The 27083-nt window shown below is 52.8% G+C and overlaps 1 protein-coding gene across 4 annotated transcripts in view; it reads right to left on the bottom strand.

Moving 5' to 3' along the window:
- Positions 1-27083, bottom strand: part of CELSR1 (cadherin EGF LAG seven-pass G-type receptor 1) — a 136022-nt gene that overhangs the window by 43649 nt on the left and 65290 nt on the right. For all 4 annotated transcript variants that reach the window (XM_056797609.1, XM_056797611.1, XM_056797610.1 and 1 more), the window contains exons 3-5: positions 8933-9155; positions 4505-4620; positions 982-1070 (exon numbers count right to left, since the gene is read on the bottom strand). In XM_056797609.1, the coding sequence (XP_056653587.1) occupies positions 982-1070; positions 4505-4620; positions 8933-9155 (428 nt within the window). The remainder of the gene's footprint in view (positions 1-981; positions 1071-4504; positions 4621-8932; positions 9156-27083) is intronic.

The following is a 27083-nucleotide window of genomic DNA, read 5'->3' as shown; positions in this document are numbered from 1 at the left end:
CCGTCAGCCCAGGCCGTCCCCTCAGAACGCATCCCTCCTTCTCTGCGGAGGTCCCAGGTGGTCCGGGTCCTGCTCACACACGTGCTGAGAGCTGGCTGCGACGTTCCCAGATCTGCAGCACTTCAGAGACCGTCTCCTCCGACACCTGACCAAGAGGACCTTCAACATCCCCAACAAGGGCCCTGCGGCCGCAGGGAGCTCACTGCCTCTCAAGGGGCCCCACGTTAGGAGATGCGCCATTCGTAGAGCTTTCTCTCTGGGTGCTCCTTTAGGCGCTCTCTCCTCGGAGCCGGCCAGCTGCCTCTTGGCTGTCTGTCCCGGGGCACCTGTAGAGTCCCCGCCATGGAGCGGGCGCTTGTGGTCGCTGCTGTAGGAAGTCTCACGGGGGCCCCGACCAGCCCGGTGCCAAGCTCTAAAGAGGGCTTCCTGGAGGACTTGAGAGCCGGGAGGCCCTTCGTGGCCAAGCCAGGAAGGAGAAGCCTTGTGTCCCGGCCCCGTCCTGCACCCTCTTCCCCATCGCTGGGGGCCCTTCCCCTCCAGGGCGGGTGTGGCCAGTGCCCTGCCCTACCACCCAGTCCCCAAAGGGAAGAGCCCGGCTGCGTGCTAAAAGTTCTCATTCGTAGAGCACCGGCAGCCCCCCAGCCATGCCCACGCCTTCGCCACAATTCCAAAGCGTAGAGAGCGTCCGGGGCTCCCCGCCAGCCTCCCGTTGAGAGCAGCCTCCCCAGCCTGGCGGGGCCAGGCTGAGGTGGCTCCGGAGGGCCCGTACGCTTCCGCGCAGCCCAGGCTCCCGGCTCCCCTGGACGCCGCCTCCTGCTCCGAGCCCCCGGGGCCTCCTCTCCCCCTGTTCCCATCGGGCCGTCCCTGGCTCCGCCCAGCCATCCCAGGTGCAGGAGCAGCACCCCGGACAGAGGTCGGCGCACAGCCCGGGCTTGCCTGTCTCAGGAATGGAGGAGCGCAGGCTGCTCAGGCCTCACCTACCTTGTTATAGTACTGCACCCTCACCGAATGCCACTGGCCGTCGCTCACGCCGCCGCACACCACGGGGGCCACGGTGGTCCTGGTCTCCCCTGCAAGAGGGCAAAAGACCCCCAAAGATCAGGCGCTCCGGAGGGGCTCTGTGTGGAGAGGGCGGCCAGAGGGCCCCTCGTCCTCACCTGCCAGCGCAGGGAAAGGAGGAGGGAGGCCCGGGGGCCGCACACAAACCCAGGGAGGGTGCCCGAGTCAAGGGGCTGGAGAAGGCCCAGGGAGGGCACGGGGGACTTTCGTGGACCTGAAAAGCTGGCATGTCCCGCTTGGCCTCAGGAACGGGATCCGAGATCTAGGCCGTGGACAGAGCAGGAGAGAGGCGACGGGGCTGCCCCAGGTCCCCCGGGAGGCAGAAGCTGAATCCAAGCCCTCAGACTCCAGAGTGGTGACTCGCCACGGCCCGCCTGGCAGAGTAGCCTGGGCAGGGCTCTTCCCCTCCTGGGCCCTCAGACTCCTCATCTCCCGAACCACCTCCCTCTCAGGGCCGGGAGCTTTGGGGGAAGTCCTTGGCAAAGGGACCGGCTGGCCGGCGGGGAAGGGACGATGATTATCCTGGAGGAATCCCTGGCCAGGTCTAGACTCCAGTGGAATGGTGGCGGTCCCTGTCACTGGGGATACAGATACCGTCCGGCTGTATGATCTACATTCGCCTCGGTCGGCCTCCCTTTTTTCATCTGTTAAATGGGAACAATCACGCCCCCCCCCCCAGCTTTGTAAAGTGCTTTGTTTCTGGCTATTTCTGTGGGAGGGGGTTGCCCTCTCTGCTTCCTTTGGGCTCTGGGAGGCAGGGGGCTTCCTGGGGGACGAGACAATCACGAGACTACTTTGTCTGAGGATCCCCAGGAGGTTGCCCTCTCCTAGACAATGAGCCCGTGAATACAAGGCCCGGGAGGGAGCTCACTGCCTGGAGACAAATCCAAGGGAAGCCCCGGACAGAAAACCAAGGACCCGGGAGACCCAAAAGGACACCAGGAGAAGAGCCAAAGGTCTCCAGGCACGGCGGGGTGTCGGGGAGGGGGCGTCGCTTCTTGGTGTCTTCCTGTGCTGGGGGCGGCTCTCTGGGAGGGGAGGAGACCGAGGAAGCCTCCCCCAGCCTGTCTCCGCTCTCTCCGGAGCGCAGGCGCCAGCGCTGGCTCTGCCACTCCCCAGGACTTGCCGCAGGGACTGGCACAGAGTAGGGGCTTAATAAATGTTTATCGGGGAGGCAAAACCAAAGGAGTTCGGTGACTGTTCCCACATGTCTCCCAGGACCAGAGGGCTAAAGCTGGGAGGGATCCTGGAGATGAGGAGGTGGAAGCCTCTCATTTTACAAGGGAGGAAACTGAGGCCCAGAGGGAGAAGGTGCCCAAGGTGACTCGACTAGGAAGTCCCAGACAGCACTCAAATGCATCTCCTCTTGGCTCGAAGCCCAGGACCAATCACGTCCAACGGTGGCCACATTGGGGTGGGGAAGAGAGAAAGACCGCTGGGGGAAGACCTCTGGGGGGGAAATGGGCCCAGAGAGGGGATGAGACTTGCCCAAGGTCATACAGTCACCAAGAAGCTGGTGTGCCATCTGAGACTTCTGATTCCAATTCTAGGACTGCCTCAACCAGTATGGACTAAGTGTATGGGGACCTGGGCAAGGATCCCTGCTGCCCCAGCCCTTGCCCCCTGCCCACCCTTCCAAAGCCCCTTGGTGGGGGGAGCCATGACCCTGGGGGAAGCTCCCGTCCATGGGGGCTCCTTCTTGTGCAGAGCAAGGCTAAGCGCTGGTGCCCAGGACCATCTTTCAGAAGACAGATCTGTGGCTCCCACCTGCCCCCAGGCTCGTCATTGCCCCGACCCCCCCACTCTCCTGAGAACGCAGACCGGGTCCTAATCCCCTTTCCAGACAGGGGGCTTGAGGAGGATCTATCCGGAGACCACAGGAAGGAGTCTGGGGGAGTCTCTCCCCCTCTGCAGGGCTGGCAGAGAGATCCCTCTGGCCCGGGGCCACCCTTGGCAGACAGCACACTCCAGAGGCATGGACTGCTTGAACAGAGAGCTGACGGGTGAGCCGGGAATGCCAAGGGGAGATCCTGGCCAGTGCCTGCCCTCGAGGGCTTCCTGGAAGAGGGAGCCTTTGAATGGGGATTTGGAGCGCCTGCTGGCTATCAGCAGATAACAAGGGCAGAGCCAGGAAGGTAGGAGAGGGCCCTGCCAGAACTGGACAACAACAGGCTAGCCTGTCTTGGTGTGGAAGGGCAGAAAGAGGGGAGTGAGATGAGGCTTTCAGGCGGGCTGGCAAGAGGTGGTGGAGGGGCTGTCAATGCCAGGGTCACAGACTTCTCCTAGACTGGGGAGGGGACGGGGAGCCTCTGAAAATTCTTGAGCAGAGGAATGAACCAGAGATGAGGAGACTGAGCCCAAGCTAAGGTAGGTCAGTCTGAGGACTGGGTTCAAATCCTGCCTCTGCCACTGACTTCCTCTATAGTATTGGATAAGCCCCTTGGTCCCCCAGTCCTCAGTTGTCTTCTCTGTCAGACTGTCCACTGGCCAGATGATCTCTCAGGTCCCTTCCAGCTCTGTGTGTCCCTTCTCTTACAAGGACAAAAACAGCCCCTGAAATGGCCTTCAAGCTTCCCAGGCTGTATACACAGCAGGACAAAGACAGAGGCCTGGAGACAGGAGGTCCTGGGTTCAAATCTGACCTCAGAGATTTCCTACTGTGTGTCTCTGGGCAAATCACTTACCCCCCCCCACCCCCGCCTAACCCTGCTCTTGTGACTTGGACCCAATATACAGCACTGAAACAACAACAAAGCAAGCCCCAAACCTAATGGCACAAAAACTCTCATTGTAAAAACAGAGAGAATGCCCATTGAGCCCCCATCATCCCTCCGTCCATGGTGCTGAGAGTTGGCCGGAGTGTAGGGAAGCAGGTGACAAGCTTGTCCAGCCTCTCAGAGAGTCCCCCTAAGGCCAGAGGGGGAAAAGTCCTGAGTTAGAGAGAGGCCTGGGCTGCGCCCACCAACTAGCTCTGGGACTAGGGATCCAATTCCTCCTTGGTAAACTGAGGCAGCAACACCAGATAAGAATGATGCGTCTGTTCCTAAGGCCTCCCAGATCCGCCAAGAGTTACTGAGCCATCATCCTGCTGCACAGAGCGGGTACCGTCTGGTGAAGAACCTGAACTCAGGCCTTCCTGCCTCCAGCTGGCCTAAATCTTATCAACTGTGTCAGCATCTAAGCTCACAGCTTTAGAATGGAACCACCAGCGTTCTAGAAACAACGAATGGATGCAGACCCCCAAAATGCACAGCAGAATGAGGGTCAGCAGCGAGGACTCCTCCTCCTCCTCCTCCTCGAGGGTTCTCCAATGGTCCCCCCAGCTCTCTGGTGCCCCCTCCTCCCCTCCTGCCAAGAGGCCAGCCCTCCCTGGGCCCTAGATAGGGCAGGGGGGCACCCCCGGGCCCTGCTTATCTCACTACACAGGAAAGGGAGCGGCTCGTACCTGCGGAGAAGGTCAGCTGGAGCTGCTCCTCAATGATCTCCAGGGCCAGGAAGTCGTGCTTCTCGTTGAAGCGGCCATTGTAGAGGAGAAGGGCATTCCTGTCCCTCGTGGCGAACCTACGAGACAGAGGAGGACCTGGAGAGAGCCCCAGGATGGGGGGGGGGGCACTACTGGGGAGGAGGCTCGGGGACCTAACAGGAGGGCGTCTGGGCGGCCCCCTGGGATGCTCCTCTGGGATGAGAGGCAGCTTGAGGACGGCCACTCTTCCTTGTGTCTCCCCTTGTCCAAAGCCATCAGTCCAGCCCACGCTGAGAAGCCAGAACTCCCCGGCTTGGGGGCGTCCAGCCGACTTGACTTGGCAGCCGAAGGGCCATCGGTGACCGCAAAGGCTTAAAGGCACCTCCAAGAGGAGCCAGCACTCAGCGGCACAGAAGCCCCCCTCTGGGTGCCCCAGGAGGCAGGCGGTCTTCAGGGGAAAGAATGCAGGAGGCCTGGCCCACAGCCAAGACCCTTTCTTGGGATCACCCATTTCCAGCCCCATCCAGGATGGCCAAGCGGCAACAGCTAGCACGAAAGCCCTCTGGGAAGGCCCTCGGAGCAGCAGAGCTGCTTGTTCCTACGGGAGACTGCTCGGAGACGACCAGCCGGCCAGTGTTCTCCTTGAGGATGCCATTCAGTGAGTCAGAGCAGCTCGGAACCCAGAAGGGCCTCGGAACCGGCAACGTCCAAGCTGGGGAGCGGGAAGGGACGCGGCCCTCCAAGCCACCTCCTCAGCCCAATATTGGGAACCCCCAGACCAATTCTTTTTTATTTAAACTCCTCTTCGGTCTTAGTGCCCCGGGATGCACAGCTGGGAAGGACGTGAAGTCCCCCTTGAGCCCCCTGGCTTGGGGCTGGGGCTGTCCATGGTGCGCCTGGCAGCCCCTTGGAAAACCAGTTCTTGAGATGAGATTTCCCCAGTCCTCAGAGGTCCTCGAATTCATCCGAATGAACCTCTCTCTAGCCCACGGCCTCCAGCGCTGGTCCATCCCGCTCTGGGCCAGTTCTCCGGTCCTCCCGGTTCTGGCCTCAAGAGGCCGAGCAGATAAGGCGTCCCTGGAGACGGCTCTCCCGGCTCCTTCAGGTCTTCTCTCAGGGTCTCACTGGAGCTCGAGAAAGACTTCAAAGGCCCCTGGAAGGAGCAATGCCGTCCTGGCCCCCTACAGGACGAGGCACGTCCACCAGGCCGGCTTTCCTCCCATTACCTGGTTTGAAAGGGGCACCATCGGTGAGTAGCAGCTCTCTCCCAGGACAAGGGGAGGCCAGAAAGGCCGAGGCCCAGAGGAGCCAGGGGTGGGGTCTTCCCCAGGGAGGCCCACAATCTGGGGCGCTGGGGCGGCTGCTAAAAACCCCTCTAAAGCTGCTGTTCGAGCCTGCAAATCTTGACAAGTTAGGAATTCCACAGCAGCCCCAGAGATTCAGGAAACCCCATGTGGGCTGGAATGCACGAGGCGCGTCTGCGTCCATCTCCGGGCTGGGAAAAGACAGGTTTGTGTCAAAAAGGCTCCGTCCCCAGGAGGGAGGCCCAGGCCAGGGAGAGAGAACTCTGCGAGTGCGTCAGAGCTTCCCAGGGCGGGACACCCGCTTTGCTGCTATCAGAAGGGGAGCTCACCCCCAAACTAAAGTCTGGGGCTGCTCCAAGATGTAACTGCAGGGGCTTCTCCCTAAGCTTCTTCCCAGGCGTCCCGTGGCTAACGGCAATGAAATCAAATTTAATGGAGGTCAACGTCAAGTCCAATTCAAACTGGTTCAAAAACTCCTCTTCCCAACACAGAAGGGAGGAAGTGTGGCTTGGCAGTCAGTCTGAAAAAGATCTGAGGGTCATAACTGCCTGCAAGCTCAGTGTAATTCAACACTATCCTAGGCCAATCAAGGAAGCCACCTGGAGAGCCCACGAATGCCACCATTGCGCTCTACCCTTGCTGGCCACGTCTGGGCTGTAACACACTGTAGGAAGGAGGATGGCAAGTTGGAGAACACCCAGGAGAGGAGGGAGACTAGGACAGGGAGAGTCCAGATCCAGAAGCAATGGGTACATGCCACAGAGGGGCAAACGGAGGCTTGATCTTAACTAAACTGGACTGGTCCACCCATGGAGCAGGCTGCTTGGGACGGCGGCCGTGGTCACGAGGAAAGCCATGAAGTCATGAAGGAAATGCACCTCGTAGTCCAGTGGGCTCAGAGGAAGGGGCCGCCGAAGTCCCCTGCAGCTCTGGGGTCCTGGGCTCTAGAGCTGGGGAGGCCTTGGAGCACGCATCTTCTCAGAAGGTCACCAAGCAGAGGGGCTTCAGGAGGGAGGAGGGAGCCCTCTCACGAGCGCTTTTCCAGCAGAGGCTGGATGGGCATCTGATGGGGATGCCGAATGCAGGATGCGGGCTTGGGCTGGCCTTGAGACTCTTCGAGGCCCCTTTTAGCTTGGAGCCTTTAGGAGTCTCCAAGACGGCAAATGTTCAGCCTCCCAGTTCCCCCGACTTTCCCTCCTGGCCTTGCACCAGCTTCCCCCCTGGCAGAGGCTGAGAACCCCAGACTGGCAGGGGAGCTCCAGAAAGGCCCTCAACAAAGGCCAGAATTCGCCCCCTGTCCCCTTCTCAAGCTCAGGCCTCTCTGCCTGGCTTTATCTAATGATTGCCTTAATTTCCTCTTCATTAGAGGTGAGGTCTCCTTTTTCATCTTGGATACTGTCAATTTGGTTTATTTCTTTTCTTTTTTTAATCAGATTGACTAGTATTTTGTCTATTTTATTTGTTTTTTCAAAGTACCAGCGTCTAGTCTTATTTATTAAATCAATAGTTCTTTGACTTTCAATTTTATTAATTTCTCCTTTTGAGTTTTAGGATCTCTAATTTAGTCTTCATCTGAGGATTTTTAATTTGTTCGCTTTCTAATTTTTTAATTTGCATGCCCAATTCATTGACCTCTGCCTTTCTTAATTTGTTAATATATGAACTCAAGGATATAAATTTCCCCCTGAGTACTGCTTTGGCTGCATCCCATAGGTTTTGAAAGGATGTCTCATCATTGTCATTTTCTTCAGTGAAGTTATTAATTGTTTCTATGATTTGTTCTTTAACTAACTGGTTTTAGAGAATCATATTGTTTAATTTCCAATTAATTTTCGATTTACCTCTCCATGTTCTCTTACTAATTATTATTTTTATTGCATTGTGATCTGAGAAAGTTGCATTTATTATTTCTGCTCTTTTGCACTTGTTTGCAATGTTTTTATGCCCTAATACATGGTCAATTTTTGTGAATGTGCCATGTGCTGCAGAAAAGAAGGTATATTCCTTTTTGTCCCTATTTATTTTTCTCCACATGTCTACTAACTCTAATTTTTCTAAGATTTCATTAACTTCTCTTACCTCTTTCTTATTTATTTTTTGGTTTGATTTATCTAGTTCAGATAGAGGAAGGTTCAGGTCTCCCACTAGTATAGTTTTTCTATCTATCCTGGCTTTATCTAGAACCTAGGCTCTGGGCACCCACCTGTCAGGGTAAGCTTCTATCCATAACTAGTCCTCTCCACATCGGCCCTCGGTGGTCCCTCCTTCCCCCATCACATGTCCCTGTGGAATCTGGCAGGTCAATGTGAGAATGAAGGGGGGGCTTAGGAGAGGGGGCTGCCAGGCAGGTGTTTAGTGTCAGAGACAAGGGCTCAGAGGAGGGCCGGCAGAGGTTATAGGGCACTGGGGCTCAGAGGGGAGCCAATGGAGGCTACAGGGCATGGAAGCTCAGAGGGGGGCCAGCAGAGGCTACGGGGCACTAGGACTCAGAGCAGGGCTGGTGGAGGCTATGGGGCACCAGGGCTCAGAGCAGGGCCAGAGGAGGCTACGGGGTACCAGGGCTCAGAGCGGGGCTGGCAGAGGTTATGGGGTACTGGGGCTCAGAGGGGGGCTAGCGGAGGCTATGGGGCACCGGGGCTCAGAGCAGGGCTGGTGGAGGCTACAGGGCATGGGGGCTCAGAGGGGGGCTGGCCAGGGCTGAACTGGGTCTCATTCACTGGTCACTAGCCCGGTCTTGTAAATAGCATCTCAGAGGAGACTGAAGGATGGTCCACACGAGCCTCTGAGTAGTCACAGGCCGCGAGGAGAATTTTGGAAACATTTGTACAGCAGACCAATGACTGGGCAAACCTGGCCCCAGAGGACGGAAGACTGAATGGTCCAAGTGGTCCCTCTTGGAAGAGTGGGCCCTTCCCTCTCCCTGTGCTGGTGGCCCTTCACTGCATGATGCCTCCCCGCTGGCCGCCCTGCCCGGTTCTCCTTTCCCCTAAGAGCCCAGGCCCGGGACTGTTAAATATCAGCAAGGCCTAAAAATCGTCTGGCCCCGAGCGACCCCGAGTAAAGAGCCGGCCGGGCCAGGCACTCTGGGCTTGGGCTGGGAACTCACGTGAGCGAGAGCGTGAAGTGGAAGCGTTGGCGGAGGCCCTTGAAGGTGACGAAGGACTGTGGCGGGAAGCTGCGCGTGGTCACCGCGCAGTAGGGCCTCTCAAACTCGCCGGGCAGGCACTCACACTTGAAGCCGCCCACCAGCAGGTTGACGCACTTGCCGCCGTTCTTGCACACGCCGGGGGCGCAGCGGCCCGAGCGGGCATTCACCTCGCAGTGTTCTCCTGGCGGACAGAGGACAGGAAGGCAGATTGAGAGAACAGAATGACTCCCTTGGACAGAGGAAGACGCTGTGACTGAGAAAAGGGCAGCGACCTGGCCAGGTGATGGCACCGGGCTGTACACAGCCCCTAGACAGTCTGGGGAAGCTAGTAGAGTGTCGAGTTGATGCCCCACGCGCTCCTCGAGCCATGCAAGCCCTCTACATCGGTGCTGAGGAGTCCTCCTTCCAACGGCTGCCCGAGGGGGGTGAGTCCGGCACCTCTGAGGCATCCCCCTCCAGGGGGGCAGCTGAATGGCAGGGCGGCCTCCATCAGCAGGCATCGGTGGCCACTGCCACCCCTGGCTCCTCTCTCTGCCCGCCAGAGCCAAGCAGAACGAGGCTGACTCCAGGCTGACTCTGGCTTCCTTTAACCCATCCCTCTCCAAGAAGCCTTTCCGGGTTGATGCAAACCCAGGTTGTTCACTGTCTCCCCCGTGAAGTTGGGAGCTCCTTGGGGCAACCTTTGCCTTCCCTTCATCCCTAGTGCTTGGCACAGCGCCTGGCACACAGCAGGTGCTTAATAAATACTGATCGATAGAATGTGTCACGCTGCTCCGATCCCAGCAGAGGACCACATGCACCTGTGAACTTATTCTTTTCTGTAGGAGTGTTGTGTTTTGTTTTTAAACCCTCATCCTCCATCTTAGAATCAATACTGGGTACTGATTCCAAGGCAGAAGAGCAGTCAGAGCTAGGCTATGGGGGTGAAGTGACTGGCCCAGAGTCACCCAGCTGGGAAGTGTCTGAGGTACTTGGAGCTTAAACTGTTTCAAAATTGTTTCCACAGGTGATAATCTTTCCATTAAAATTCAGTATGTGGGGACAGATAGGTGATGCTGGCCTCAGACACCAATGTCTTTGGAATAGAAGAGCCAGAACGCAAACCCAGGATCAAAGAATCTCTGAACTGGGAGGCACCTGGAGGCACCTAATCTTGGCTGCAGTCACTTGGTGTAAAGTGAGGAGACTGCAGTGGAGAAGAGAAGCCAGGCTGAGGAGCAGCAGAGGCACAGCAAGAGAAGAGAACTCTGAAGCCAACTGATGGGGTCCTCCAGCCATGAAGGAGAGGGAGAAGGAGCAGTTTCCAGAGGCTGAGAAGGAGCTCTGCCAGATTTCTCTACCAGTGGGGATCTCACTCCATTCAGAGACCTTCAGATACTCTGGGCTGAGCCATTGAATCTGTCCCCTCAAGTCTCTCTCCCATACCTGTCCCTTGAACGCAACATTAGAAAGATAGTGAGATTATTAAGAGTAGAGAGAAGAAGCAGCTGGTGACAAAGGAGGCCAAGACCCCCGACTTTGGCCACCAGACTTTGAAAGCCAAGCTGCAAGGGGGGTAGACCATAGGGCTACCCTTACCCATTTACCTGTCCTTCCCTTCTTCCCCATTGACTTCAAATACATTTTATTAGGAATAATTAGAGCTGAGTTGGGACCTGCCTATAGATTATAAACCAAGGGGCTAAGGGCTTATATGAAGGAGAGACAGGATTTCAAGCTGAAGTCCTGTCCCGAGCCATGACATCCCAGACTTTCCTGAGAGAAAGGGTGTGATCCTGAACCCCTGTAGCTCAGTACAACTGGATAAGGAGCACGGATATCTCTCCTTGCCAATTGGAGCCATACTTTACCCCCAAAGGGCTAAGGGCCAAAGTGCTTTTGGGGGGTGGGATTTAGAAGAAGTCATCTTACTTTCACTGAGGCAGACCTAGCCTCAGGGGCCAGAACTTCACTGGGGGAGACACATTGCAACCTCCACTGAGTTAACCAGTTACAAACCCTGTCTCCATTCCCCACTCCTCCTTCAACATCTCACTGGAGACACTTCCTCCCAGTAGAAACAAAGTCTGGTTTGCCTCTCCCCATAGGTAAGAAAGGAGAGAATCTCTTCCCTTCTTTATCTCCTTTTTTCCTTCTCCATTCCATCAGTCAAGAAACACTTATTAAAAGATGTAGAAAAAGGCAAGAGACAGCCCCTGCTTTCTCTCAAGAACCCTGTCTACAATCTCTAGGAACTGATGCAGAGCGAAAGGAGCAGAACCAGGAGGACATTGTACACAGAGACTGATACACTGTGGCACAATCGAATGTAATGAACTTCTCTACTAGCAGCAATGCAATGAGCCAGGACAACTCTGAAGGGCTTAGGAGAAAGGACGTATCCACATCCAGAGAAAGAACTGTGGGAGCAGAAACAAGAAAAGCATATATATATATATATATTGTATATATATATATATATATATCACATGTATTTATGGGGATGTGATTGGGGGTTTCAGCTTTAAAGAATCGCTCTATTGCAAAAAATGTGGAAATAGGTATCAAGTGACAACAAATGCATAACCCAGTGAGATTGCTTGTCGGCTCTGGGATGGGGCAGGAAAGAGGGGAGGGAGAGAAAATGAATCATGGAAACATGGAAAAATATTTTTTAAATTTAAATAAAAAAGAACCCTGTCTATAATATCTGACCAGAGGTAACCCAGCCACTGTTGGATACCTCCAGAGATGGAGATGTCATTACTGGGAGAAGCAGCTCACTCCTGCTGTGGAAAGCTCCCTTGGGAAGGACATTTTTCTTCCTCAAAATGAAATCAGCCTTTCTGCAACTTCCCCTCCCTCTACCATATTTAGTGGTGCCCTCTGAGGCTCACAGAGTTGAATCTGGCCTCCTCACGTATCCCCAATGCCTAGAATGTAACAGGAGCATGTTGGATTGAATTTAGGACTGAAGGAAAGGAGGGCGAGTGACTCATCCAAAGTCCCTCAAACAAAAGATGACCACAAGAGCCTGGATCTGAATCTAGGTCCCCTGACTCTTCTGGAGCCGGCATGCTTAGAACAAGTCTAATCCAGCCCCAACATGGATGACAACAATGACCACTTCTATTTGTATGATGCGCAAAGCTTTGCAGAAGGTTTTACAAATGTGATCTCACTTGAGCTAGGCCATGGCCCAATCTCTATTTACAGAGAAGGAAACTAAGGCTGAGGGAGCCAGCTGGTAAGTCTCTGAAGAGGGCCTTGAAGCCAGGTCTTCTTTTTTTTTTTTACTTTTTAAATATTATTTTATTTGGTTGTTTTCAAACATTATTCCTTGGAAACAAAGATCATTTTCTTTTCCTCCCCCCCCCCCACCTCTCCCATAGCCGACTCGAGATTCCACTGGGTATCACATGTGTCCTTGATGTCCCATTTCCATGTTGTTGGTATTTGCATTAGAGTGTTCATTCAGAGTCTCTCCTCAATCATGTCCCCTCCACCTCTGTAGTCAAGCAGTTGCTTTTCCTCGGTAGAAGCTAGGTCTTCTTGACTCCAGAGCTGGGAGGGACTGAATTTCAGAGTGTACCTTCTGATGTTGACTGAAGGTTCATTTTTGAACAATAGGAGCCAGTGAGTGGCAAGAAATAAAGAGGCTTCCACTGCTCCATGACTGACCAAACAAAGATGGCAGCCCCACAACTGGAGTTCCCATCATCCTATGCTCCAGATCAGTCATGGAAGCCCAGGTATCTCCATGGATGCCCTAGGTGGCGTTGAGACTCCACTGGTTCAACTTTCACCTCTGAAAAAGGACCCCAGTCCAGAGCCTCAGCAACTCACTATCCTTTCCCTTTCTCTGGAGAGTTCCTCATACCTGAGACTCCATCTCCCATCTCCATGCCTTTGCCTGGACCACCTGGCTTCTCTAGCTTCCCTGAAGCCTTTCCTGATCCCTCCTGCCCCTGCTCCCACTCCAACAGTGCCATCCCTCTAAGACTCTCTTGTATTGACCCTTCCCATATCTTGTATGTAAAACTGTTGGAAAACAGAGACTGTTTTCACTCTCTCTCTCTCCTATGCTTACCTGACATGGTGCCAGGCACTCAGAAAGGGCTTCAAAATATTTGGTGACCCTGATTGTGAGAGCAGAAGGAGCACAGTCCTGACTCTCTCACTTATAAGCCAGGGGGCTCTGGCCAATCCCATAGTATCATGGCTCTGGAGCTGAATGGAGCTTCCAAGTCCTCCCCCATCCATGAGGGAACAAGGCTGGAGAGGGAACAAGCCTGGGAGGTAGTGAGTGGCCAAGCCAGGAGAGGAGCCCAGGCTCGCTCCCATTATTCCAGGCCCTCTCCTGAACCTCAGTTTCCCCACTTTATTTACATGTCCTCCTAGACCTCCCAGACTCTTCTTGTTCCTGAGGTTAAAGGAAAGTGGTGCAAGTAAAGCCTTGTCATTTGGAAGGCTGTCTATGTCTGTGGGGACAATGACTGTTACTGTGTCACCCTCTGAGCTGCAGTTTGTTCATCTACTAAGTGGGCATAGTGATACCGAAACTCTCCGATATGAGGGGAGCAAAGTGCCTCCTTGTCCCTGAAGTCATCTAGAGAAAGGGCAGGGGCGACTTACTCACACACATAAAGAGTGCTCCTCACAAGAGCCCTCTGAGCTCAGGCCACCGGCTGGAGCATCCCTGCCCCCGGGGGTGCGTCTCTCCCATCTGATGCCAAGACCCACCCAGTGATGTTTCTCTGGAAAACTCGAAGCTGCCATTTCAAAGTTGGGCAGCAAAGAAAATGTCCTGGAATTTCCAGACCCCAAACTTCCCTGAAAGCACTGCCAGCCTGGAAAGGATGTGTGGGAAGGAGTCAAGGACAGAGTTCTTCCACTGGAGGTCCCTCTGCCGACAGAATTACAGTGTCTTGGGAGGGGGGGAGGGCTGAAAAGAGAAAATGAAAGTCTTCAAGATTGATCAGGGAATGTTAACACTTTGAGGAATGTTAGAGGTTGTACAGCCCAGCCTGCTCTTTTTACAAGCAAGGGGACCGAGGTAGGGTGGAGGATAAAAAGCATTTCAAAAGCCCCTACTATGCATCAGGCACTGCGCTAAGTTCTCTACCAATATCCTCTCATTTGACCCTCACAGCAACTCTGGAAGGTAAGTAATAGTATTCCCATTTACAGATGAGGAAACTGAGGCAAACAGAGGTTAAGTGACTTGTTCAGGGTCACATAGCCAGTAAGTATTCGAGGCTGGATATGAACTTGAATTGTCCTGATTCTAGGTCCAGTGCTCTATCCACTGTCCATTGAAGGGCTGTCACACCCCAAGGCAGTGGCAACCCAGAAATAAGACCCCTGCCCTCCTCCCCACCCTGCCAAGGTCTTCTCTCCTTGCCAGGCATCTACCCACTTTAACTGGGGCTTTTCACTCAGCGATGTCCTCTTCCTGGGGCAGTGTGTGGTAATGAGCCCACATTTAGCTGAACTTCTTTTCCCTCCAGAGTGCCAAGCTCCTAACTCTCACTGCTCAGGTCACCCCATCCCGGGAGCCTCAACATCTGGGTGAGTCAGCCTAGTGTGGAGGGGAGAAAGAGGAAACTCCACAGCAGCCATCCAAAAGGACCCAGGGATGGGGCAGGCGTGTCTGGGAAACATGGGAGCTCATGAGTGGGCGGCACGCCTGGAAGAGTCCAGAGTGTGGCTGGCAGCAGGAAAGACAAAGAGGGGGCTTTGGGGGCTGCTGGAGCTTAGTGGCGGTGCTAAGGCACCCCCTCCTCTGTCCTGGCTGGATCACACATCAGTTCTGAGTGCCACGGTTTAGGAAAGCCATGGATGAGCTGGCAAATGTCCCAAGAAGGCAGCCTGGACGGTGAAGAGAGCCCATGCCACGAGGGGGCTGATACAAGGAAACGGGCACGCTGAGCTGGAGAAGAGGAGCCCGGGAGCAAGGAAGACTGTTTTCTAGAGTCCGAAGGGCTAGTGGGTGGGAGAGGGATGAGAGCCTTGTCAGCTCACCCTCGGAGGAATGGGGGCAAGAGCAAATCAGGGTTTGGGTTTGATGCCAGGAAGCACTTCCCAAAATGGAGCAGGCTCTCTGGTGGAGGAGTGAGTGCTCCATCCCAGGAGGGCTTCATGAGAAGCCTGAATGAGTATGGGGTGGGGGAGGAGGGAGACTTCAGGGAAGGGGTTGGTAAACATGGGAGACTCTCCCAGGAGGGAGGGGGCGATCCTTCACCCACCAACGAAAGCTCCTTTTCCATGAAATGGCTGCGCTCCCTGAAGGTGGTGACGAGCTCCCTGTCCTAAGAAGCAGGTGCACAGGAATTAGAACTGGAGGAGAGCCCAAGCACAGGCCCTCATTTTACAGGGGAGGATGTTGAGGCCCAGAAAGGGCCTGGCTGGGCTCCCACCTGCATCTGAAGGGACGTGTGGCGATCCCAAGCCGGTGACCGTACGGCCTCCCTGCTTCCACAGATGACAGCAACAGCCAACGGAGACCAGAACAGGAGCTTCCTCCTCGCACCCGGGAGTCAGTTTTCAGCCTTCTCTCATGTAATTTTGTGGAAAGTTCAAGAGTGCATTTGATAAGGGATTCAGAGCAAGCCGCAAACCAGGCGAGGGTGCCTGTCAGCACTCACACGAAGGACCAGGAGACTGGCTGCCATCTGATAAGAGCCTTTATTTAATAATGTATGGCGGGCTCAAGAGAAGAAACCCTGAGGGCTGGGAGGTGGGGGGGGGACTGATGGGGGACGCACATGGAGGTCAGCTCTGACATGAGAAAGACATGGAACTTGAGAAGGAGGCTAGCTCCACAGGCAGAATCTTTGTCCTGTTTGGGCCTCAGTTTCCACATTTGTAAAATGAGTAGGTTGGCCTAGATGAACTCTAAAAATTCTCCCAGCCCTAACATTTCCTATTCTAAGGCCCCATTCAGCTAATATTCCATGTTCTAAGGTCCTTCTCTCTTGGGACTTTGTTCCGTGTTCTAGAGTCCCCCTGCCATGTAACATTTTTCAGCTGCACCAGTCATAGAATCTGCTTCTTCTCCCTTCTTCCCCTCACACCCCAAACTCTGCGAGGCCTCCTCTGTCCTGGAATGAACTCCTTTGGGCTGGCCGCCCTAACCTCATTCACGGCAGCTGGGTCTGGCCTGCCCCTCTTCCTATCTTCCTCTCCCATCTTGGGCTTTCATTCCCTCTTGGCTAGGCTCATTCTCCCCTTTCTAGGTTGAAGATCAGTTGGCTTGATAGAGAAAACAGAAGGAAAATCAGATTCATCAGCTGAGGCCTAGAGTGGCAGAGAGAGAGAGAGAGAGAGAGAGAGAGAGAGAGAGAGAGAGAGTGTGTGTGTGTGAGTGATGGAGAGAGGTGGAAATAGAATAAGGGCTTAGGTTCAAATCTCCCCTTCTCACCAGCCCAGGCAGCTCTGAAAGGCTGGAAATTGGGGCACAGGAGTCAGCTTGCATTGATTGGGAGAAGGAGATCTACGGAGGGAGTCTGCCCCAGGGAAATCCAAGGTCCAGATTCTAAAAGCAGAGGCATGGCTATCCTTGGGAAGACCCTTTGCTGTCCTGTAAAAATCTAGGTACTCCCACCACTTGTCTGGCTACAAATCAGGCTCTGAGTTCCCTCCCTTGGCCAAAGTCTTTGAGCTTTCCTGTTCTCTGCCCTGGACTCCTTGGAGGACATCTGTCTGCCCTCTGGGGCTGCCATGTGAAATTCTACCACTACTGGATGCTAGTGACTGGGGAAAGGGACATCAGGCCTGCCCCCAAGGAACTTACACTCTGCTGGGGAACTGCCATCTCCACAGAGAAGGATTACAAAGTGTATTCAAAGTAAATCATCCCCTAGAAGATGGAGGCAAGGGAGGACTGGACTCTGTGGCCTCAGAAGGCCCTTTCAGCTCCCAAGCTAGGAGCCCAGGCCCCTTCCCTTCTCAGGCCTCAGTCTCCTCCTCTGTAAAGTGAAGGGACTGGACTAGACCACCTGGGAGGTCCTCCCATCTCTACAGCTCTGACCCCGACACAGAATGGAAATCAGCTTGAAAACAAATCCACTTTTACAACACAAAGAATCAGATTCAGCTAATGGTTAGCAGAGACCTGGGTCTGAGGCCCTGTGTGCAAGACTGGAGGGATGAAAGGAAAAAATGACCTCGTCCAACCCTTCCAGGCAGAGATGAGGAAGGAAGCAGGTACCCACCTAAGGATGCCAGAAGGGACTGTGTGAGGGGCCCTAGGAAGACTCAACAATTCACTTTTTAGGATCCTTTTCTCAGAGGTCTGGAGCAGAAAAGACCTCAGGAGTCACCCCATCCGAATTCCTCTTTTTGCAGTTGGGGAAACTGAGACCCAAAGAGATGAAAGGAGTGAAGTACCTGAGGTCATAAAGATAGTGAGGGTAACAAGAACTACTCTTAAGGAAATTTGGTCAGGGATGTGGTAAAGATATCTTTGAGTTGGCTGAGGGGATGGAAGGCTTCAACCTCAGCCAGTCCCAGGGCCTGCTTCCTCTGGGTTGCAGACAATGTCTTCCTGTCCCCACCATCAACCAGCACTTGGCTGGTGCTTGGTTTATCTTTATCACCTCCAGATATCTTCTACTCCCTTCTGGCACCCCCTTTACTCCCCCAAGCTGGCTCAGCTACCAGGAAAGCTGAAAACAAAAGCCCCGAATGAGCCACTCAGTCTCTTCCCCAGGAAAGGTGGTGCTTTCAGAGAAGGCTCAGAAGGTTCCAAGGGGCCAGCCTACCTTGGGGCAACAAGCACTGCACTTGGCCACAAAAGGTCTGGGTTTCAAAAGCCATTTGATATGTTTTGTGTGATAAGACAAATATAACCCAGACTGAATTGCTTGTCAGCTCTGGCAGGGGGGAGGGAGATAATATGGATCATATAACTGGAAAACTTATGGAGAAACTTGTTATTAAAATTTTTAAATCCAAATTAAAAAAAAAGTCATTTGTGTGTCCTGCTCAATCTGGTTATCCTGTGGTGTCTGACACTCAGTAGATGCTCAATAAACATTTTCTTAGTTGAACTGCTCCCAGAGGTCAGAACAAGGGGGAGTCTGCTTATTGTTCCCCCTCCAAGATATTCCACTTCGCACCTCTTGGCCTTATGCTCTCTCTGTCTCTGTTTCTCTCTGTGAGTCTCTCTCTCCTTATTTCTGCCGCTTGGAATTGCTCAGCTCAAGTACCATCTCTTACCTGAGACCATTCTAGATACCTCAGGTAGTTTTTGTCTCTCCTCCCCTAAAAGCGTACTGTCCTTCTTCCTGCCCAGGATGGGACCTACAGAGCCATCTCTCCCTCTTCCTCCCAAGGCCAGGCCAATTGTTTTTGCAGCATCTCTCCATGCCCCAAGGTCAGGCTTTTATCGCTTCATGCCTCTGTGACTTCACTAAGCAACTATGCCAGCCTCCAGCCTCTCTCCTCATTCCATCTCCCACACCTACTTGGTCTAGATTTGATTTACTTTCCCCACACCTTCCCCTGGGGAGTGGGGTAAGGGGAGGGGGAAGGAGTTATTTTCTTGTGGTCTGTGTATCCCCAGCAGAGTGTCTGGCACAGAGCAGGTGTTCAAGGAAAATAGAGAGGTTTCAACTGAACTGCAGGGAAGCCACCTGGGATAGGGCAGAGAGCAGAGCCCAAGGACCCAAGTTCAAATCCTGCCTCTGCTACTTAGTCCCCAGATGACCTTGGGCAAGGCTCTTCCCCTTCCCGGGCCTCAGATTCCTCTCCATAAAATGAGACTTGATGGTCTCTGACATCCTCCCAGCTCGGGAGTTATTGCTGCATTCATTGAATTAAAGGAGGGAGCTTTTCTCGTGATGAGAAAAAAACTAAACTCTTAACAAGTAGAGTTGTCCGACAATAGAATGGGCTGCCTTGGATAGGGTGCAGCTGTGGGTTGCCCTTCACTGGAGGTCTTCTAGTGGAGGCTAGATGACAACTAATCAGGGCTTCTGGAGAAGAGCCTCCAAGAGATGAGATTCTGGAATTTGGACTTGTGGGTAATTCTCATGCCTTCTTTGTGACTTAGCATCCAAATCCATAAAAAGGAGACAGACCAGACTCTTCCTGATGATTTGAGTGTGATGAGTTGGGCTTTTCTCTGAGGACAGTGTCTAAGCAAAGGTTGGATGACCCATTGGTTGGACTATCCCTTGTTGTCCTTGAACTCTGCTCAAGTTACCAGATTCTACCTGAGCACTTTGCTGATCTTCCCCAGGTCTCGAGTCCTTCCTTTCAAAATGACCGTGTATATATTCTATTCATGCTTATTTCTGTTTGCCATAGCCTCCCATGTCCCTTTGGGGCAGACACTATTTCTCTTAGGTCCTGGTATACTGCACCTAGCATACAATAGACACTTAATAAGTGCTTCATGATTGATGGATTCTTGTCCAGGTATGGTTTGGGTTTGTGGCCCCCATGCTCCTTTAGGCTCTGCCTCTGGCATTCTGAGATCCCTAAGGTCCCTCCCTCTTAAGTCATCCTCCTGTTCTTGGAGCCCCGCTCCTTCCATTATAGGCATCAAAGTGATTTCCTGGGACTCTGACACACCCATTTTTCAAATATAAATAGTAAAAGGTATTTGGGTGCCAGAGAAACTGTTGCTGGCTGGCTTACTACTCTGTTGGCTGGGATGACCCAGGCAGATATGGAGAGCTGAAATCTCAGGAGACCAGAAGAATTGGGACCTGTCCTATAGCTGCCCACAACTAACTTCTTCTTTTAAAGGCTACTGATCTGTGAGGGCCCATCACTGCCTGGAGTCCTGGGCACCCGTGACCTTTCCAGCAACGATTGTGCCACAACACAACATCCAGCCCCTTTGAACTCCCTCATTTCCTATCCTTCCCCCCACACCCCCTCAAAGTTTCCTCTTCTCCCTCCTCTCACCCTCCTCCTAAACTCTGTGTTCAGAGAAGAAATGCAGGAAAACACTGGATTTGGAGTCAAAAATGCCTGCTTCTGCCCCTTAATAGCTGTGTAACCTTGACATGATCTTCCATCTCTCCGCCTCAGGGTCATCCTCTGAAAAATGAATGGGTCACATGCTGGAAAGGCATTTGGACCACAGAGTAGGGGTTATCCACATTTGTTAGCTGTGCTGATTACTCATTACACTATGAAAATGGCCAGACTATCCATGGGCATTGACTCAGAGATCCAGCTGCCATGTACCTACCCCAAAAAGACTAAAAGACACCACAAGATTTCTAGCCACACGTTTTGTGGTAGCAAAGACCCGGCCACAGAATAACGTTCTCATCGTGTGTGGTCCAAGCTCCAAGCTCACTCACTCAGGCAGGCAGGCAGGCTAGATAGCCAAGTGGCAGCTGGCTACTCCCCCCTTTGGTTCGAGGGGACATGGATGCATTTCTAGCACTACTGGTCAAAAGCCCCTGTTGACTATCTGTTGCTATCAATAAGCCAGACAGATTTCATTTGCCTTTAGAAATGGAAAGTTTCCAAGGGGGTGCATATAGTCAGAGCGATTGGTATAACTATCCCTGCCCCACCGGCCCATACTCTCTCATACCACACATGCAGGACGTGGGGATTCTAGCTTCAAGGGCAAAGGACTTGGAACTTCCAGTGCCTAGCAATCCTTTTCCTTTCTCAGAGTCCTCACAAAAGTGCCACGAGTATTGTGTGGCCTTCTGCTCACTCTCTAGGCAGAAGCTGCTCTGCCTCGGCCTATCATGTGTGTCCTCGACTTCTGTGCTGTCAGCTGCTCTTCTTTGGGAGCCACTGCTGAGATGACCATGCAAAGTCCCAAATCTCCCAACTTGCGGACGTTCTGTGAGGCCAACCTCTGGGCAAGGTAGGAATGGGAGAGGAAGAGGAGGCAACACGTTCATGCCTTCCCCCGGGTTTGTCCAGGGGCTTGGTTGGAACGTCTTCTAGGAAAATCCAGATTCTAAACAGACTTGTTCTTTTATCCCAACCCACAGGCCACGACTGGCTCTCTGTATCTAGTCCCCACATTCTTCCTGTGGGGAGTCCTTTCTTCTCCTCCCTTCCAGATTCAATAGAGACTTTTCAGAGCTCCTCTTGAATGTCTTTGACTGAGGTGTCCTCGCCTGAGAAGTGGACAGGGTCTAGAGTATCAGGAGAGATAGGATGACTAATCCAACTGACTCCCCTACCCTAGGATGTGATTATAATAGAACATCATTGTGTTGTGGGGAGGCGCGGAGGCAATGAATACAGAGAAAGGCAGGATGAGCTCCATCAGCAGAGAATATCTGAAGGAAGGAGGCCATGACGGAGACCAGGTGAGCAAAGAGGTACCATGACAACAGAGTCAAAACTGGATGCTAGGAAAGTAGTATGACCAGGTTAGATCCAAGCTGGGCCCCGAATTACAATCAGTACCTTAAAAAGTATTTATCTTCTTAGAGAAATCTTCTTATTTATTTATCTTATTTATCTTCTTAGGTGCCAGGCCCTGGGGATATACATAAAAAAGCAAAGATGGTCCCTGCCCTCAAAGAGCTTATATTCTAGGGGACCTGGGAGTGGGCAGGGGGCGGGGCATGAACAAGGAGAGAATTTTGTTCCTGAAAATGACAGGAATGGTGAGGAAGGCATTGGAGGAATACACTGACACACCCAAACCAGGAACAATGGCTGAGTTAAGGCGATCATGGCTCCTGGTTCCAGAATTGGAGGGCTGGGGAGCAGAGGCAGTGGTCAGTGAGGAAGCTGTGGAGGAAGTCAGGGCAGAGGAGGGAGCGATGGGAAGCATGGATGGGGCTTTCCTATCATGGTGCGCTGGGATAGGCAGCCTCTCCCCAACCAGGAGACGGTGGCCCCAGGACAGGATTTCTCTCTGGGCGATTATGGGTGTGGGACTCCGCTTGTAGGTGCCCTCTTGGATCTACTGGTTAGCTAGTTGGTTGAGTTTCCCCCTTTTTTACTCTTTATCATAAGGGGTGACTTTTTGGGAGGGGAAAAGTCAAAGAAAACAATACAAACATCTTTTTAAAAGTAAGAAGATGGTTTTATTTTGGGGTTTCAGTGTCTCTTACTACACTGACCAATATGGAAGTGTGTTCTGCATGATAATAAACATTTTAAATAAAGTGGGAAGGTTGGACTGGAGACCTCTGAGGTCTCCCTAGCATTCTTCTTCATCCCTTCCAGGTCTCAATTCCAGAAGTCTTAGCGACCTTTCTCCCTGCCCATTCTGTCCTTGGACATAGTTTCTCTTCAGTGTCTGCTGCCATGGCCTCTGACTAGGTTTCTTGCCTCCAGTCTCTCTTCTGTCTACTATACCTGCCCTCCCGGCTGACAAAAGAATATTCCTAGGGCACAGTCACTCTCTTACTCAAGAAACTTCAGTTGTTCCCTATTGCTTCTCAAATCAAACACAAATTCCCTAGCCTGGCATTCAAGACCCTCCACACTGCTACTCCAGCCTGTCTTTCTAGCCTGATTTTAGCTACTCTGTGACCCATTATGGAACTTTGCCCTTCTGGATGGTCCTCATGCCACATTCCACTCACCACCTCAGGGCCTCTGCCCAGCTTGTCCCCTGTCCCTGACATGCACTCCCTTCTCACCAATACCTCTGCTTTTGAGGCTCAGCTGGCACAGCTCTCCCTCCACAAAGTCTTTCCTGATGCCCTCAGCTGTGAATGTTCTTTTCCTCCTCTATCTGGTACTGACTTATCTGTGTGGACGCTGTTTCCCCCAGGAATGGAAGCTCCTTATGGATAAGCTCTCATCCTTGTGTCCTTAGAGCCTAGCATAAAGCCCAGCACACAGTTGATGCTTAGTAAATATATGCTGAACAGAACTGAAGGGCATATTTGGCGCTAAATCAGAGGGAGCCTTGAATGCCAGGAGAAAAACCTGGCCTTGACTTGGCTGCCAGCCTCTGCTTGGTGCCTCGTGCGCCGACCTACTCACCCAAGGACCACACTCCCCCACCCCAGCCAGGCCCCGAGGCATCATGTGGCGAGGTCAAGAGGCCCCTGGGAGAAGAAGGCTCTTGCTCGGGCACCAGGTCCAGGACAAAGGCTCAAGATGGCCCCCAAGGTAGGGACAAGCTGAGCCCCGATGAAGGAAGGGACCACCATCCTCCAGGTGGTGATGGGGTCAGAGAGAGATCATGAATGGAGCCCAGGCCTGGCAGGAAGCCAGGTGCAATGCAATCAGGAAGGTATGCAGCATCTTGGAGCTGTATTTGCTTTCTTGGTTGGTGTCCAAGGTTTCCAGGGGAGCTGTTGGTAAGGGGAGGGGGAGGAAGGGGCCCAGCACTGTTTGCTGTTTGCACAGAATTAGTCATGGGGGGGCCCACAGTTGTGAGAGCTGCCCAGGACAGGGAGTGGGAGAGGCACAATCTAGAGAGACTAAGGCAGGGGAGGTCCTTGAGAGGCCCAGCAGTATCAAGCCTGTAATTCCCATGTTCTGGGAAGGGAAGAGTTTCATATTCCTGCCCCAAACTGGATGAGGAGGAACCAGGATTCCTGGAGTGCATGCCTGTGGGCATGGGTTCTAGGCTCGGCTCTGCCAGGAACTCAATTTCCCCCCCTGGGAAATTCTCCTCCCTTTTCTGGGTCTCAGTTTCCCCATCTAGAAAAGGCAATTTGTCTGGAGGATTCTTTCTTGGCCCTAATATTCTCTGGTGAATGCTAGGAAGGAGGAATCCCAAGAAGTGGCTGAATACATTGGGATTTGTGCTATCTGATGTTCTAATTAAATGGAAAATATAGGGATTGACTCCATGCCAGTGGAAACGTGTAGTTGAAATCCAAAGAATGCAACTCCTTCCTGGGATTCATCCCTCTTGCTTATCAGGACTCAGCTGGGTATCTGAAGACCCCTCCCAGCCCTAACACTCTGATGTCCCACATTCTAAGGCATTTGATGGCTCTCAGAATCTCTCTGCTGATTCTGAAAGCTTGTCGTTACCAGAGCAGAGCGGTCAACCCTCCGCCCAATCCTATGGGTCCTCAGTTTTACCCTTTTATAAAAACTCCTCCATTCAGACCCCTAGCTCTGTGCCAAATGACCAGCTGCTTAGGCGGGCCTCTCTTGTCCAAACCCAAGGAGGAGATCACAGCTTTCCTTCCAGACACTAGCTACCTTAATGCACTCACTTTGCAGGAGGCCAGAAGAACAACAACTCTGATTTTCTAAGAATTTAAGGCCCAGAAGGCACTCTTCTCCCAATGACTCTCCAAAGAGAGACAGCCAGGGGATACTGCCCCCGTATTCCAGATGAGGAGGTGCCACTCACGAGCAATCTGCCTACCATTTGCCAGTGTGAAGTCTGGTTTCTGGCCTAGAGGCAATGGGGACCCATGGCAGGTTTTTGAGAAGGGGTGGGACCTGATGAAAGCAGGAGATGAATGGGGCAGGTGTGAGCAGGATGTCCTGTCAGGAGGTGGGGCTATCTCGGCATTCCATCAGGGTTCAGGGACGTTTCTTTGATTGAATGTGGAACAGGGACGTGTCCAAACTAAAAAGGGGATGGATCAAGGACAAGAGGCAGCTCAGAACCCTGGGAGTTCACGAAGGGGAATAGCAGTTCTGGGAGGCAGCAGCTCCTGGGTGATCTTGGCACTTGGAGCTGGCAGAATGTCAGAGACCTTTCCATAGAAGCCCCTCTGAGTTCCAAGGCACCCAGCATTTGCTTACCTCCTATTTGACACTACGTAGCCAGCTTATTGCTGGGGATCAGACACATCAGAAAACTGCCCCTGACCTTACAGCCTATATTTTACAAAAAGAGAAAACTGAGGATGCGGAGGCACTGAGAAGCACCCAAGTGCAGAGTCCAGAAGGCAGAGAGTCTAACCTCACCTGAGCAGGAATGGATCCCTCCTTTCGGCTAGCTTTCCCTTCAAGGCGTGGCTTTGGCCTCTTTTGTCTCCCCTGGGCTTAGTGCCACGCCGGGCATACAGGAGGTGTTTAATAAATATTGACTGGTTGATTGATTTCCTCTTCCCCCCAGCCAGGGGCCAAGGAGCCTGTAGGCAACTCCACGAGGTGATGGATAACTCTCTTCCTATTCATAGAGCGACAGTCTAAATAGGAATGTCGCAGCCATTGATTCAAGCTCCTATCAAATAAAGCTCACTGATGGAGCACCTCTACTTCCAGTTGGTCAGAGGGGAGGGATGAAAAGTCCTCTCTGGTCCAGGTGGGCACAGAGGCCCGAGGGGCCTTTGTCACTCTGCTGAGGAGCATGACAAATCCTGCTGGACAAGCTGGACCTCCCAAGGTCCGGGCCAATGGCTTGGGCCGAGGGAGAGGCTCAGTCTTGCACGAGGCTGCCCCAGTGAGGGAAGTGCACGGCAGGTGTGAGAAGGGAAGCTCACTGGCTGTCCCAGGTCATAGTGGGGGGAGAAGCCAGACCCAGAGGAAAGAGCCTGGATTTGGAGTGACATCTGAAGCAACAGGTCCCAGCCCTGACCCTGACTACCCAGAAGGCCTGGGCCAAATCTCTCTGGACCCAAGATTCCTCATCCATCCAAGGAGGGGGTTGAACTAGCCGATCTGGAAGGCTCTTCCCTCCGCCCTAACATTCAGTCTCTAAGGTTCCTCGTGGTTTCAGCATCTTTTATTATGTGCCAATAGCTCTTCCAGCCCTGAGCTACTGTGTTCTAGGCCCTTCCTTTATTGCAGATGTTCCCCATTCTAAGGCCTCTCTCAGCTTGGATGCTCTAGACTCTACCTTCCAAAGTCAGCATTTGAGCATAGAACAGAGAGTATCAGAGTCAGGAGGGGCCTTAGAACACAACCAAGCTGGGAGAGACCTTGGAGCACAGAATGGAAGAGGCGAGAGGAGAGAATTCTTCGAGTGGAGAGGGGTTTAGGGCAGGTCAGAGCCGAGGGGGGGGGCCTTAGAACATGGGCTACTGGAGATAAGAGGGGTCCTTAGAACAAGGAATGTCAGATGGGGAAAGCCTGAGAACAGAGAGCATTAGAGCTGGGAGGGGCCTTGGAATGGGGAATGCCTCTGTTTGAAGGCTTCCTCCAGTTCCATCGTTTCAGGATTTTTTCTTCTTCTCTTCCCCTGACCCCCAACACCCCAGCCAGGCAGTCATGTCTCCTGCAGATGTGTCTGTGAAAAGCGCCCGCCATTCTGCCCAATATGGCAATAGGGCAAGCCTCCATATGGGGAACTTCTGGGAGCGCATGTAAACCATGAACTGTGGAAGAGGCCGTAGCTATTTCAACAAAAGACAAATATCTCCCCACAGTTCCGAGTGTCTGAAAAGTCCGTTGTCTGAGGAAGGAGCCATATGTGTTTTAGCTGGGGTTTTAATGACAGGCCACAGGGCAGTTCTCATCCAGCTCAAGTTCAGTCATGCAATTTGATTAGCCTGAGAGCATCTCTGAGCTGTGAATGGCCCTAAGACGCTCCCTGGCTTTCCATAGAATCTGGCTGGCCTTCTTTGGGGAGATTCAGGTGCTGGCTGGAACTCCTGAGCTTTCTTAGCCAAGTGGGCAAGACGGTGGGCTTGGGACCAGTGGGGGGATAATGATAGGCAACGAGGAGCTTCTCAAGACAAGATGCAGAGCTCATTGTCAGTCCAAACCCAGACACATGCCAGTCCCTGGTCTCCACTCTAAGTAACTGGAGAAAACTATTTATTGTTTCACTTAGGTGGAAGAATAGAATCTCCTGGAGGGCAGGAATTAGATTCTTTTTGGTCTTTGGATCCCAAAGCCCAGCACAGAGCCTAGGAACTAAACTGAAATCGCTCCTCGCTATTAAACTGAATGTTCTATGTTCTAAATTCTCTCCTCTAGCCCTTTCTGTCCTAGTCCATTTCTAGGCTTTTAAAAACTACTTTGGGGGTTAACTGAGGGAGAGCAGGTACCTAAGAAAGGCATTTAGAATTGATTGGAACTGAAGTCCTTCACTCTCCGGAAAGGACTGGCCCAGGTCAGCAGAATGAACCCACTCAGGTTCCATTAGTCATTTTTTTTTTCATTTTAAAGAAGTTTTATGGATGCCCAAGGCCATGGATTTAGGGCAGAAAGGGACAAGAGTGGGCACCGAGTCTGGCCAGGAAGTGAAAGCATTTGTCTGGGGTCACACAGCTAGGAGGAGCCTAGCTCATATCTCCTTGGAACTAATACA

Source organism: Monodelphis domestica, chromosome 5 (assembly GCF_027887165.1).
Source record: "Monodelphis domestica isolate mMonDom1 chromosome 5, mMonDom1.pri, whole genome shotgun sequence".
Taxonomy (NCBI): domain Eukaryota; kingdom Metazoa; phylum Chordata; class Mammalia; order Didelphimorphia; family Didelphidae; genus Monodelphis; species Monodelphis domestica.
This window is presented reverse-complemented; position numbering and strand designations above follow the sequence as displayed.